This window comes from Saccopteryx leptura, chromosome 6 (genome assembly GCF_036850995.1).
Source record: "Saccopteryx leptura isolate mSacLep1 chromosome 6, mSacLep1_pri_phased_curated, whole genome shotgun sequence".
NCBI classification, from domain to species: domain Eukaryota; kingdom Metazoa; phylum Chordata; class Mammalia; order Chiroptera; family Emballonuridae; genus Saccopteryx; species Saccopteryx leptura.
In genome coordinates, this window is record NC_089508.1 from 101,387,878 (window position 1) to 101,400,804 (window position 12,927).

General features: G+C 35.0%; 1 protein-coding gene across 3 annotated transcripts in view; it reads left to right on the forward strand.

Moving 5' to 3' along the window:
• Positions 1-12,927, forward strand: part of G2E3 (G2/M-phase specific E3 ubiquitin protein ligase) — a 75,417-nt gene that overhangs the window by 44,796 nt on the left and 17,694 nt on the right. For all 3 annotated transcript variants that reach the window (XR_010746105.1, XM_066341495.1, XM_066341496.1), the window contains 6 exons: positions 238-362; positions 1,327-1,492; positions 5,231-5,337; positions 6,293-6,409; positions 9,439-9,563; positions 9,667-9,799. Coding sequence is in view for 2 of the 3 variants with exons in the window: in XM_066341495.1 (XP_066197592.1) it covers positions 238-362; positions 1,327-1,492; positions 5,231-5,337; positions 6,293-6,409; positions 9,439-9,563; positions 9,667-9,799 (773 nt within the window). In the remaining variant the exon portion in view is untranslated. The remainder of the gene's footprint in view (positions 1-237; positions 363-1,326; positions 1,493-5,230; positions 5,338-6,292; positions 6,410-9,438; positions 9,564-9,666; positions 9,800-12,927) is intronic.

Sequence of the window (12,927 nt, forward strand, 5' to 3'; positions counted from 1 at the left end):
ATCTTCTTTTTCATGTGCATGTGTTAGGTTACAGATGTTTTCTATATCAGAAATTGTTACAAGAGTGAATCTTCAGTGTCTAGCTTGTTTCTGGGTAGAAAAAAAAAAGTGTTTTCAAAAAATTTCTTTAATATACCATCACCACAAATGTTGTATAAAAAATAATATTCTGACTCCCCAAAAAGAGTAATGGTGCTCAAATTTTCCATGTTGTGACCCCTATTTATTTTCTTCTAGAAATGCTGTGTTTGTAAGAAAACTGGTGCTTCAATTGGATGTGTTGCACCCCGATGTAAACGAAGTTATCATTTCCCATGTGGCCTTCAGAGAGAATGTATTTTCCAATTCACTGGCAATTTTGCGTGAGTTAACTGTGGAATATGAAAAATGATGGTTAAAGATAAATGGATAATAGAGATGGATATTCTAATATTATAATTCCCTTGTTAAATTTTTTCCAGCTACACTGAGTTTATACATTTCATGTACATAGTATAAATACATATAGAGTGAATATATATATGGAGTCATTTCTATCTGCAAAGTCTTGAGAATTGTCATGTCTGATATGGACTTTTTTAGCTCTAGAATAAAAGTTGGAACTGTAAATGTTTATTCATAGTGAAAATTTCACTTCATATATTTCTAAATTTTTATATTGTTCGTTAGATTTAATAGTGCAGTGTTCTTTCACAGAGCCATATTTATTTCTCTTTGAGTAAATTAAAGACATTTAAATTTGGTGAAGTCCAAAATAAATATTATGCCCTGCAATAATGCCCCTGAGAGTTTTGTTTCATTGTATGAATTTTGATATTTGGTATTATGAGTGTTCCATTTCTTTTAGTCTTTGTGTTCTTGACAAATTTAATGGATTTTTACTATGTACATAAACTGCAGTTTCAATAATACAAATGAACATAAATTTAGTTATGAAATAAGTTATTTGTAATTTATTTGTTATATGATTAAATTTTTAAATTTTATGTTCCTTTAACTTTATAGTGTTTAATACAATGTTTACATATTCTGTTTCTAACAATATTATATAGGATTTTCAACATAATATTAGTTATTGAAATTCTGTGAGGTAAGTCTTACCACCATAAGATTCACATTTTGAAAGTTCATCATGGTCATAGATTATAAAACTGATTTATAGTACCTAGTGTCCAGTGTATTGCAGGTTAGTTATGAGAAAGATATTAATAAATTTCTCTTATAAATGTGAATTGTAATGCTAGCATAGTTATGCTCTATAATTTATTAAATATTGGTTTTAAATAATTTACATTTTTAGGTCATTTAAATAATTTACATTTTTAGGTCATTTTGTTGGAACCATCGACCTGTTCAAATAATTACACCTAATGATTATAGTGAATCCTCACTATGTACAATTTGCTTGGAATTTATTGAGCCTATTCCAACTTACAGCGTATTACAAAGTCCTTGTTGTAAAAATGCTTGTTTTCATAGAGACTGTTTACAGGTAAGATGTTTTTTAAGCTTTTCCTAATATAAAATTTGTTGCTTGCTAATTTGAATTTTAAATTGGAATGAGTTAACATATATTTTAGCTCATACAACTTATAACTTTTAAAAGCAGTTTTATTGAAGTATATTTTACATATAAAATACACAGTATTATACAAATAATATTTTAATACCTTAGATACTGCTTTTTAATGTATATTTACCTAAGGATTTCTTTGTCCTTCACAATGAACAAAAATGCAGGTTTTAATTCCCAAGTTATTTATATATTTAAGCTTAAAAAACCAATGTATGGAAATGATCACATATCATTACTATTTATAATTGTAATCTAAGCTACTTCAATGTTATAGGCCTTTTTTCTTGTATGTCATACTTGACAAGTTTTCAAGTAAATGAAATAATATAAAACTTGACATTAAACAATTTAATATGATTTTATTCAAAAAATACTTGAAAGTTAGAAAGATGTTATTAATAACATCAAATATGTAGTATACGTGTATGAAGGTGGTTACTGATAGACAGTTACAGTTAATAGAATGCCAAATAACAAAGGCTTAAGTTAATACTGTTTTTTAAAACATAGCTTTTATTGTTTACTAAAATAGAAGGTTACTATTGATTACAGATTATCCACAAAAGGTTTTTTTGTTGTTTTTTCTTTTTTATGTTTTTCATTGATTTGAGAGAGAGCGCAGCATCAATTCATTGCTCCACTGAGTTTTTCTATTTAGTTGTGCACTAGTTGGTTGCTTCTCCTATGTGCCCAGACCAGGGATTGAAACTACGACCTTGATGTGCTAGACACTCTTTCACTGACCCACCCAGCCTGAGCCCACAAAAGTATTTTTTTTAAGTTAGAAGATAATGTAAATCCTTTTATATTTTAATAGTCTTAAAAGTACTAACAGTGGTCAAAGTAGTAAAGCATAATTGGTTACATTTTTTTTTTTTTTTGTATGAGCCTTGAACATTTATATTTAGGACTATTCAGTGAAAAATGGCAGGATAGAGCCTATTTTTTTTTTCTTTTTTAGATAGAGCCTATTTTGTTGAATGAATATTAGAAATTCTGCGAATTCTTACAAAGAAGTGTTTGTAAAACAATCCAGAGGGTACAGTTCATAAACATCATGAAGTGTTATCTTTACCTATTGAAGAATTTCACATTATATGAGAATCTTAAAGTAATTTAACTTTATTAAGGGTTTGTATTTGAATGAGTATAATTGCTGCCAAATGTATTATCTTTTTAATTTTGTAACAGTATGATGATATTTTTCAAGATGAACAAGATTTGCCTCATTTATGTGCTAATAATGAATCAGGGAGAGATTCTCAAACTTGACCTAGTATGCTTAGGATTTTTTGTGATCACTCTGAAAATACCAAATTTCTAATTCTGTCATTAGAAAGTAGAAATAATACTACTAACAAAAGTGTAGGTCTACTTTATGCAAATATACTGCTCACAAAAATTAGGGGATATTTCAAAAGGAATATGAAGCAATAAAACATCCCCTAATTTTTGTGAGTAGTATATAACATAAAAATACAGCCACATGGATACCTGTTTATGATAGAAATATTAATAAGAAGTTGTTACCTGATTAAAGTTAATTTCTATTCTTTATAGACACTCCAGTAACCGGTTTTTCTACCCTGATACTAGAGTCTTAACTGAAATAATAAGTGGAGTCTATTTACCCTGTCTAGATAGCTACAACAATACCTGAATAATTGTTTTAAATCTCTGAACTTTGTTAATATAAAAGAGTCAGAGGAAGTACAAACCTATGCAGTAGAATGAGAATTGTATGTGGTTGAGCAAATTTCATTGTTTTTTACTACAACAAATGCTATATATATTGGGATTCTGTGAGGAAAGACTATATATTAGTATCATAAAAAATTGATGGAGCCCTGGCCAGTTGGCTCAGTGGTAGAGCATCAGCCCAGCATGTGGAAGTCCCTAGTTCAATTCCCAGCCAGGACACACAGAAGTGCCCATCTGCTTCTCCACCCTTCTCCCTCTCCTCTCCTTCCTCTATATCCCTCTCTTCCTCTCCCGCAGCCAAGGCTCCATTGGAGCAAAGTTGGCCTGGGTGCTGAGGATGGCTCCACGGCCTCTGCCTCAGGCGCTAGAATGGTTCCCAGTTGCAGCGGAGCAACGGCCCAGATGGACAGAGCATCGCCCCCTGGTGGGCATGCCAGGTGGATCCTGGTTGGGCGCATGCGGGGAGTTTGTCTGACTGCCTCCCTGCTTCTAAATTTGGAAAAATACAAAATGGAAAAATTTTACTCTGGATATGTAGAGAATTGTCACTATTCTTGGTCAGTTTGGATTTTTCCATCATTGCTTTAGTCTTGTTGGTATCTTGGATATGTCCCATGGTATTTTTTTCCTCCTTGGGCACTTACTCTCTTATATCATATCCTATATTTACTAAGATCTTGGTATCTCTTACAGTTGCTTACAGACCCATTAGGTTCAGAGATTTTAAAACTTGTTACTTTCCTACCACATGGTGTGTGTGGTACTACTTGCTAGTTGTTTGAACCTGGATTCCTCTTTGTTAAGTTCTTTCTTCACCAGCTACAAATCATTCCCCAAGTCTGTCAAATTTGCTTCATAGATTATTTTGTGTATCCTTTTTTTTTTTTTTGCTATTCTCTGCCTTCTATGTGATTTAATTTCAGGCTATATACATAATAATTTTTTTTTAAGTAGACTTTTGCAGGAACTTAATAACTGGTTTTTCTCCTGCATGCCTTATTTCCTGTCATCTCTTCACACTACTGGCTTTGATTTATCTGTTCAGATTCATTACTTAATTTAGTATGGCCAGCATGTAAACCCTAAGTATATTATTGATTAGTTTTCTAATCACATATACTTTCTTTTACCACCTGAGACTTGAGATATGCTATTTTCTAGTTTTTTAATGTTTTTTGTCCCATTTTCCTGGCAGACCCCTGTATCTACTTCCAAAATTATTTTTGACTCGACCGTTTCTGTGACTTTTTCGTCAGACTTATATAGACTGAGGTACTTATTCCTCTCTTCTGTGTATATGCTTTAAAAAACTTCTACACTGTATTATAATTGTATATACACAAGAATTCTTTGAAGTAAAATTCCAGTCATTTTATATTTCTGTTTTTGGTAAATAACATAGAGTTTGGCACCCATACATAGTAGGGGTTAAATATTGTTAAATGCATGTGTGCTACTAGTTGTTTTTTTTTTAACGGGATTGGTTCCTCTTTCTAGTGTGGGTTTATGGTTTTCTGTCTCTTTCTGCATAACCTCTTCCTGCTGCTCCTCTCTTAGGAAGAAAATTAACAGATTGAGTTTAAAATAGAGCAGCAAAGGATGCTTTTTATGTAATACTTATTTAAACATCTTTCCTAGATAAAGTAACTCAAGATTTTTACTATTTTATTCACAGAGATAGGCAACACAATATTTGGGAACAGAAATGATATTAGACACCAAAGGTTGGGAAGAATATATGGGTGAATAAATAATACAACTAAGAACAGTCTGCTTACTACCTCAATTTTTTTGACCATTGGGAAAAAAGACCTCCAAATTTTAGCCATGGGATAACTTAGTTTATCAAAGTTTGAGAACCATTAGTGTATAAAGTAAGATTTTATAATATATTAAGTGAAGCTTTTAAGTTTATAATCTAATTGTTAATAGATTTTTTATTTTTTACTATAGGTTCAAGCACTTAATGCAGGAGTCTTTTTCTTTAGGTGCACAATATGCAATAATAGTGACATATTTCAGAAAGAGATGTTGAGAATGGGAATTTATATTCCTGAAAGGTGAGTAACATATAGCCTTTTGACAAACGATATTTTAGCCTGATCAGGCTATGGCGCAGTGGATAGAGCGTCGAACTGGGATGCAGAGGACCCAGGTTCGAGACCCTGAGGTCGCCAGTTTGAGTGCAGGCTCATCTGATTTGAGCAAAGCTCACCAGCTTGGACCCAGGGTCGCTGGCTTGAGCAAGGGGTTATTCGGTCTGCTGTAGCCCCATTGTCAAGGCACATATAAGAAAGCAATCAATGAACAACTAAGGTGTTAACAGCGGAAAACTGATGATTGATGCTTCTCATCTCTCTCTGTTCCTATCTGTCTATCCCTCTCTCTAACTCTCTGTCTCTGTAAAAAAAAAAAAAAAAAAAAAAAGATATTTTAAAAGGATTTAATGATAGTGCAAATAATCATTTATGTCTGATTTTGTAATGATGGACAAACAGCCATTTCAAATGAGAAAATGTAAATCCACCCCTTTCTTCGCCTCCTTACCCCCCAGATTGCTAGTTTTTGAGACTAAGGGATTGTGACTTAAATGTCTCATTAGTTGATATATAGTTTCTTAATGAACACCTCAGTTGTATAGATTGATTTATATACAAGAATAATAGGCTTCAAAATCATATGTTTAAATTAAGAGAATCAAGATGTGATTTAAAAAGAGAAAAATTTCCAGAAATAATGGTACTAATGCTGAAATTGAAAAATAAATGGAAGTGAAATTTTAATAAAAATATAAGTTTTAGAAAGTTTCTGCTTAAGTTTTTATTTAGCATTTAAAAATTCACTGAGACTAAGTGTAGGATAAAATGACGCTAATGGAATGATAGAAGATAATGATTGATTAACTCTAAAGGAAACAGATTTTAAGTGTGTGAGTAGTTTTTATTTTAGGTTGATTACCAGTCCTTTTATGTAACATTTTAGATTAAAGTATATTTTATGTCTCTTCATTTACAGAGATGCATCTTGGGAATTAGAAGAAAATGCTTATCAAGAGCTTTTGCAGCACTATGAGCATTGTGATGTACGAAGATGTCGTTGCAAGGAAGGGCGAGACTATAGTGTGCCTAATAGGTGTGTTGGGAAGTTCATTTGTGCTTAATTAGTGTTCATATTGAAACCTTCAACTTAGAAGCAGAGTTATAGTTAGTGAAATGTGTTTGCTCTTAGGATGTTTGAAGTTTTCACTTGAGATGAAGTATATTTATATTTACATCTGTTTACAGAAAAATTATTGCACTCAATATAATTGCAGCTTGCTTACTTGGTGCATTTTCTGAGGCTCTGTTTTCTAGTGCTGCACACTAGTCCTATATAGTAGCCACTAGGCAAATGGCTAATGAACACTTGAAATGTGGCTATTCCCAAATGAGAGGTGTTGCAAGTATAAAATAAACACTGAAGACTTACTGTGTATCTTAGCTAGGGCTGCCCATAACAAAATACCACAAATTGGGCAGCTTAAACAGTAGAAATTTATTTTGTTGCAAGGCTGGAAGTCCAACATAATGGTATCCACAGATTTGATTTCTTCCGAAGCCTCTCCTTGGCTTGCACATGACTGCCTTCTAGCTGTATCTTCACATGATTGTCCCTCTGTCTATGTCCAGTTATTTTGGAGTAGGGTCCACCCATAGGATCTCATTTTATCTTAATTATCTCTTTAAAGGCCCTCTCTCCAAACAGTCACATTGTGAGTTGCTGGGTTTTAGGACTCCAATATATGAATTTTGGGGAAATACAATTCAGCCTATAACAATAAGAAAAAAGAACTGAAAAAACCTTAATAATTTTATATTGATTACATATTGAACAAAATGATAATATTTTGGAAATATTCAGAGTCATTTCACTTGTTTCTTTTACGTTTTACTAGAAAAGTTTAAATGACATATATGATTTGCTTTGTATTTCTGTTGGATGGCCCTGTCAGAGAGGTTAATTTAACTTGATTAATCTAGCAGTGTTTCTTTTGGATCACTAAAAAGGGGGGGGGGGGGGGTTGGCATTTGAAATTTATTGATTATTTCTTTATAATGTCAGAAGATATTAGCTAATCCCTTTTTTAAATTTTATTTATTTACTTATTTATTTAGAGTGATTTTAGAGAGTGAAAAAGAAACATTGATTTGTTCCACTTATTTATGCATTCATTAGTTGATTCTTTTATGCGCCCTGACCAGGGACTGAACCCACAACCTAGGTATATTGGGGCAACACTTTTAACTAATTGAACTACCCAGCCAGGGCATGGTTCTAGTCTTAAACAGCAATCATATTGTGCCTTCTGTGTGTTCTATACTGTGCTGGATACTAGAAATCAAGAGCATATTTATTTTTTAAGATGCAGAATAAAAAGTAACAAAGCCAGTTTCATTGAAATATATGTAGGAAATTTCATTAAATTTTTATCATCAGTATACAGTAGTATTCGAACATGGCATGGTGAAACTGAAAGAATATTGGGGGCCTTGTTCCTCGTGGAAATTAATGGCTGGGTGAGCTATTGATTTGCAAAGACTAAGCTGAAGTCTTGGCAGCTTTGGAAAGTTTCCTCTAAGGAGCTGTTATCACTCCTGATTTCCCTTTCTGGGCTGGATTTTCTCTTTACTATGCTTGTTACAATATAATTGACATTATTTAAATTTGTCTTATGCATTAGACTAAAAATTCTTTAACAGAGATCTCATTGAAAATGTCAAGGAAGATGCAAGAAACATGGTAACTCTGAATATTCAGTAAAACCCTGTAAAGGATTGTACTGAGGCACAGATGAGATCGTATAAACAGTAAAGCACTCTAGAGTTCTAAGAAGCAATACGTTCATTAATATTGATACTTTCTAAATTTATTTTAGGCTCTTTTAATTAACTGATAATGTATTTGTATACCACCAGCCCATCCATCAGTAGCTATTGTTTCTGACAGCTAGTTGAGATTGCTATTCCTTGCCTTTTTTTCCTGGGCACAGATAACGCTATATGAATGCTTTCTTTGTATTCTCACTGCCTCTCATCCTCTGATAGGAAGGCAATTTTGCTGAAAGGCAACATAGGTATAAAGGTGAGCAGCACAGGTCTGACAGCAGGTATAGTGGGTTGGAAGCCTCACTCTGAGACTTACTAGCAGGGCAGACTTGATTGGACAAGTTATTTACCCCTCAATGCCTTGGTTTCCTCTTCTTTAAAATGAAGGTAATAATGGTTTTTCCTACCTTCTAAAATAGTGAGAATTAAACATTTCATGTGGAGAGTGAGAACGGGGCCTGGTGTATAATAAGCACTCATGTTACCTGTCATCTTTCTTTCTCTTCATCATTAGTTGACAGAATTATTTAGAGAAGTGGTGCTGGGACACACAGGACACTTACCTACATATCCACATCCACACAAAGGGAGTTTTACCCACACCTGCCAGAGGGGAGCGTGTCCAGTTACCTCTCTCACCACCTACTTGTCTACACACTCGGGTATAGCCATTTTTATACAGAGAGAGTGTACTCATAACCAAACAGAGGATGTCCCACATGACAACTTACATCCACTCCCATATGGAAAATGTGAATATGGACTAGCACACATTGTACAATGTGGCATGGGGGTGGGGGAACAGATGGGAGAGAATACAAATGGAGGCCAGGTAGTGAGTCTAGGTCCTTTGAGCTGCACAATACTGATGTCTGAGCAAGCTTTCTATAGGAAATAATTCCTCACCTTGGATGGGAAAGATAATATTTTAGGCAAGGTAATGTATTTACTGAATGCTTCTTCCATATCAGATACTCTGGCTTAGCAATCTCCCTATGAGCATAGTCATCTCCAAATATAAAAGGAAAAATTTTTTAATTGCATTCCTTCTGATGTTTATATTCTTTGTGTATGTGAATATTCATGTACATGTTGATATTTAAGTTAGAGAATATTTAGCAGAGTTTATAAACAATGAAATAGAAAAAATGTTTTAGGGAAAAGTAATGCAGTTATCAAAGTAGTTCATCTCTTTTTCCTCCTTTTGTTGGTTGTGTGTGTGAGGTGGACAGTGTGAGTGGTTGTAATCTAAGTTAATACCAAAATGTCAACATCTGATTCTGTTTATCCCTTCAGCAAATGGGAAATAAAGTGCTGTCAGTGTTGTGGTTCTAAAGGAACACATTTAGCCTGTTCTTCACTACAATCATGGGAACAAAATTGGGAGTGTTTGGAATGTAGAGGTATTCTCTGCAATTCAGGTAATTTATAATTTTGAATAAAGATGTTCTTATTCAAGTGCATATTATCAAAAAGTTTCTACATATATTTATATTATGCTCACATTGGGTTTTAAATCTGCAGGAAGTTTCCAAAAAGCCAAAAAACATGCGTTGCCCAACACTAACAATGTTGGGATAAATGACTGTTTGTTGGAAGAATCATCACCTAAATTACCCAGACAGTCACCTGGAACCCAGCATAAAGATTTGCTGAGGTATGTATTTTGAATTGGAGAAAAATAGAAAACTCTATTCTGAGAAAATTAAACAGGAAGTGCCTATCTATCTATACACACTTAGAATTAGCTGATTTTTACAGTAATCCAGAAGGACCCAACAGTAGGACCCAACATTTAATCATGAAATTATGAAATCACGCAACCAACATTTTAAAAAGAAAATGAAACAAAATAGACCAGACTATAAAGTATCATATTGCATTGCATATGGTAGAAAGAATGTATATGAAATAGTTTTAGTATTTATTGCATACTGAGTCATGATGTAAAAATTTTTTTATTATTGATCTTTTTGTGTGTGTGTGTGTGTGTTTATTTTTCTCAAGCTGGAAACGGGGACGCAGTCAGACAGACTCCCGCATGCGTCCGCCACCGGCATGCCCACCAGGGGGCGATGCTCTGCCCCTCAGGGGCGTCGCTCTGCCGCAAGCAGAGCCATTCTAGCACCTGAGGAAGAGGCCACAGAGCCATCCACAGCGCCTGGGCAAAGTTTGCTCCAATGGAGCCTTGGCTGCGGGAAGGGAAGAGAGGAAGGAGAGGGGGAGGGGTGGAGAAGCAGATGGGCGCTTCTCCTGTGTGCCCTGGCCTGGAATCGACCCGAGATTCCCGCATGCCAGGCCAACGCTCTACCACTGAGTCAACCGGCCAGGGCCTATTGATCATTTTTAAGAGCGTATAATAACATAGATCTGGAAAATGTGCTTGAACTGTTATTTGAGTATAGTATAGGGTAAGACAGGATTTTAAAATAAATGCATACCATGTTACTTTGTTAAAAGAAAGGAATTATATTTAATATAGAGAGTTAATGTTTTATTTTCTCATAATTTGTTTAATGTCAGCTCTGTTAGAAGTTTAAGGCATACTTAAAAGTATTATTATATTAATGGCTGACTTTTCATAAGACAGCAAAATGAGTAACTTTTAAAATAATTTTTAACCATTTAAATAAGACTAGGATTATATCTTTATCCTGTATCAGTTATTTGTTCAGCTGAAGTTAGGATTTTTAAGTGTATGTGGCTTTATGAGAACGTGTTTATAGAGTCTTATTGTAGCCAAAAGGGAAAAAATAGACAAAGGTAACATTAGTAGCTAAGCATGTGGAAGTACTTTCTTGTTAAAAATAATACTAAGTTAAAACTTAGCCGGACAAGAGAATTTTTGTGAAAATATTTAATAACTAGATTTGCAGGCAGAAGTAGCATACTATTCAAAAGGTGAATGAAGAGTTGCTGTTTTCAGATACCACTGTATTAAATGAAAATTCGCTTTAAATTTTTATATTTTTAGTATCAAAATGACATTCACATTAGTTTTAAATAATTTTAATATTTAGGTTCTAAAGATGTGATACCAGAGAGTGTGATTCCTTGCTCCGCCTCTCTATGCCATCAAGAAGAATAGCATTAGTATTCCCATTCCAGGCAGGAGCAAGGAATCAACTAGCTCCAAGAAGATAGATTTCTGAAGGATTATCTTCCAAAAGATTTTGGTTTTGCTCAGCCTGGATTAATAATAGGGAGTTGTTTGAAGAAAGAAAAAACAACACCTGGCCCACATGGGACATTATAATGGGATGGGAAAATTTATACTTGATGTAGAAAGATGATACATAATATTGCCCTGAACAACATCATTTTGAAGACATTAATTCCAATTACAGATGGAGAAATTGAGGCAGGGAGCAATTAGTCTATACCAGGGGTCCCCAGACTGCGGCCCCCTGACGCCGTTTATCCGGCCCCTGACGCACTTCCGGAAGGGGCACCTCTTTCATTGGTGGTCAGTGAGAGGAGCACATTGACCATCTCATTAGCCAAAAGCAGGCCCATAGTTCCCATTGAAATACTGGTCAGTTTGTTGATTTAAATTTACTTGTTCTTTATTTTAAATATTGTATTTGTTCCCATTTTGTTTTTTTACTTTAAGATATGTGCAGTGTGCATAGGGATTTGTTCATAGTATTTTTTATAGTCCGGGGCCCTCCAGCAGTCTGAGGGACAGTGAACTGGCCCCCTGTGTAAAAAGTTTGGGGACCCCTGGTCTATATAGTCACCTGGAGGTCTTAAGGCAGCTTGCTGGGCCCCTTCTCACAGGTTCTTAATTCTTTTTTTTTTTTTTTTTTTTTTTTTTTTTTTTTTTTTTTCATTTTTCTGAAGCTGGAAACAGGGAGAGACAGTCAGACAGACTCCCGCATGCGCCCGACCGGGATCCACCCGGCACACCCACCAGGGGCGGTGCTCTGCCCCCCAGGGGGCGGTGCTCTGCCCATCCTGGGCGTCGCCATATTGCGACCAGAGCCACTTTAGCGCCTGAGGCAGAGGCCACAGAGCCATGCCCAGCGCCCGGGCCATCTTTTGCTCCAATGGAGCCTTGGCTGCGGGAGGGGAAGAGAGAGACAGAGAGGAAAGCGCGGCGGAGGGGTGGAGAAGCAAATGGGCGCTTCTCCTATGTGCCCTGGCCGGGAATCGAACCCGGGTCCTCCGCACGCTAGGCCGACGCTCTACCGCTGAGCCAACCGGCCAGGGCCAGGTTCTTAATTCTGTTTATCTGCTGTGGGCCTTAAGAATTTGCATTTCTAAAACGTTTCCAGATGCTGCTGCTGGTCTGAGACCACACTTTGAGAATTACTAGTATAGACTGAAAAGTACTACTTAAAAGATTGTGAATTCTGTTTATAATATTAGTTCTATTAACTTTATGATTAAAAATACATTTAATTTCTTAAAACTATAGTTCTCTCATATAATAAGCAGAGACTACATTTGCTCTGTTTTTAAAAGATCTAATGAACATGAAATAAGATACAGTTAAGTAAGTGTATGTTGTAGCCACTGGCCAGAAAGGTGAGAGTTTGAGCTTTTAACTCATACCTAAATCTACTGACTTGATCGAATTTGAGATAGTCATCTGTCAACATTCTCATAAATCATTTATGACATTAAATGATTTTAACTTGATAGATTGGGATGAGAGAATCAAAAATTTTAAATAAGTTATCAAATAACTGTTTTGTGTTCCAGTGGCAGCCACTGTCTGATTTTGGGTGGGAAGAATTTCCTTTTCATCTTTTTCCTTTCTTTTTTATTGGCTGTGTAACT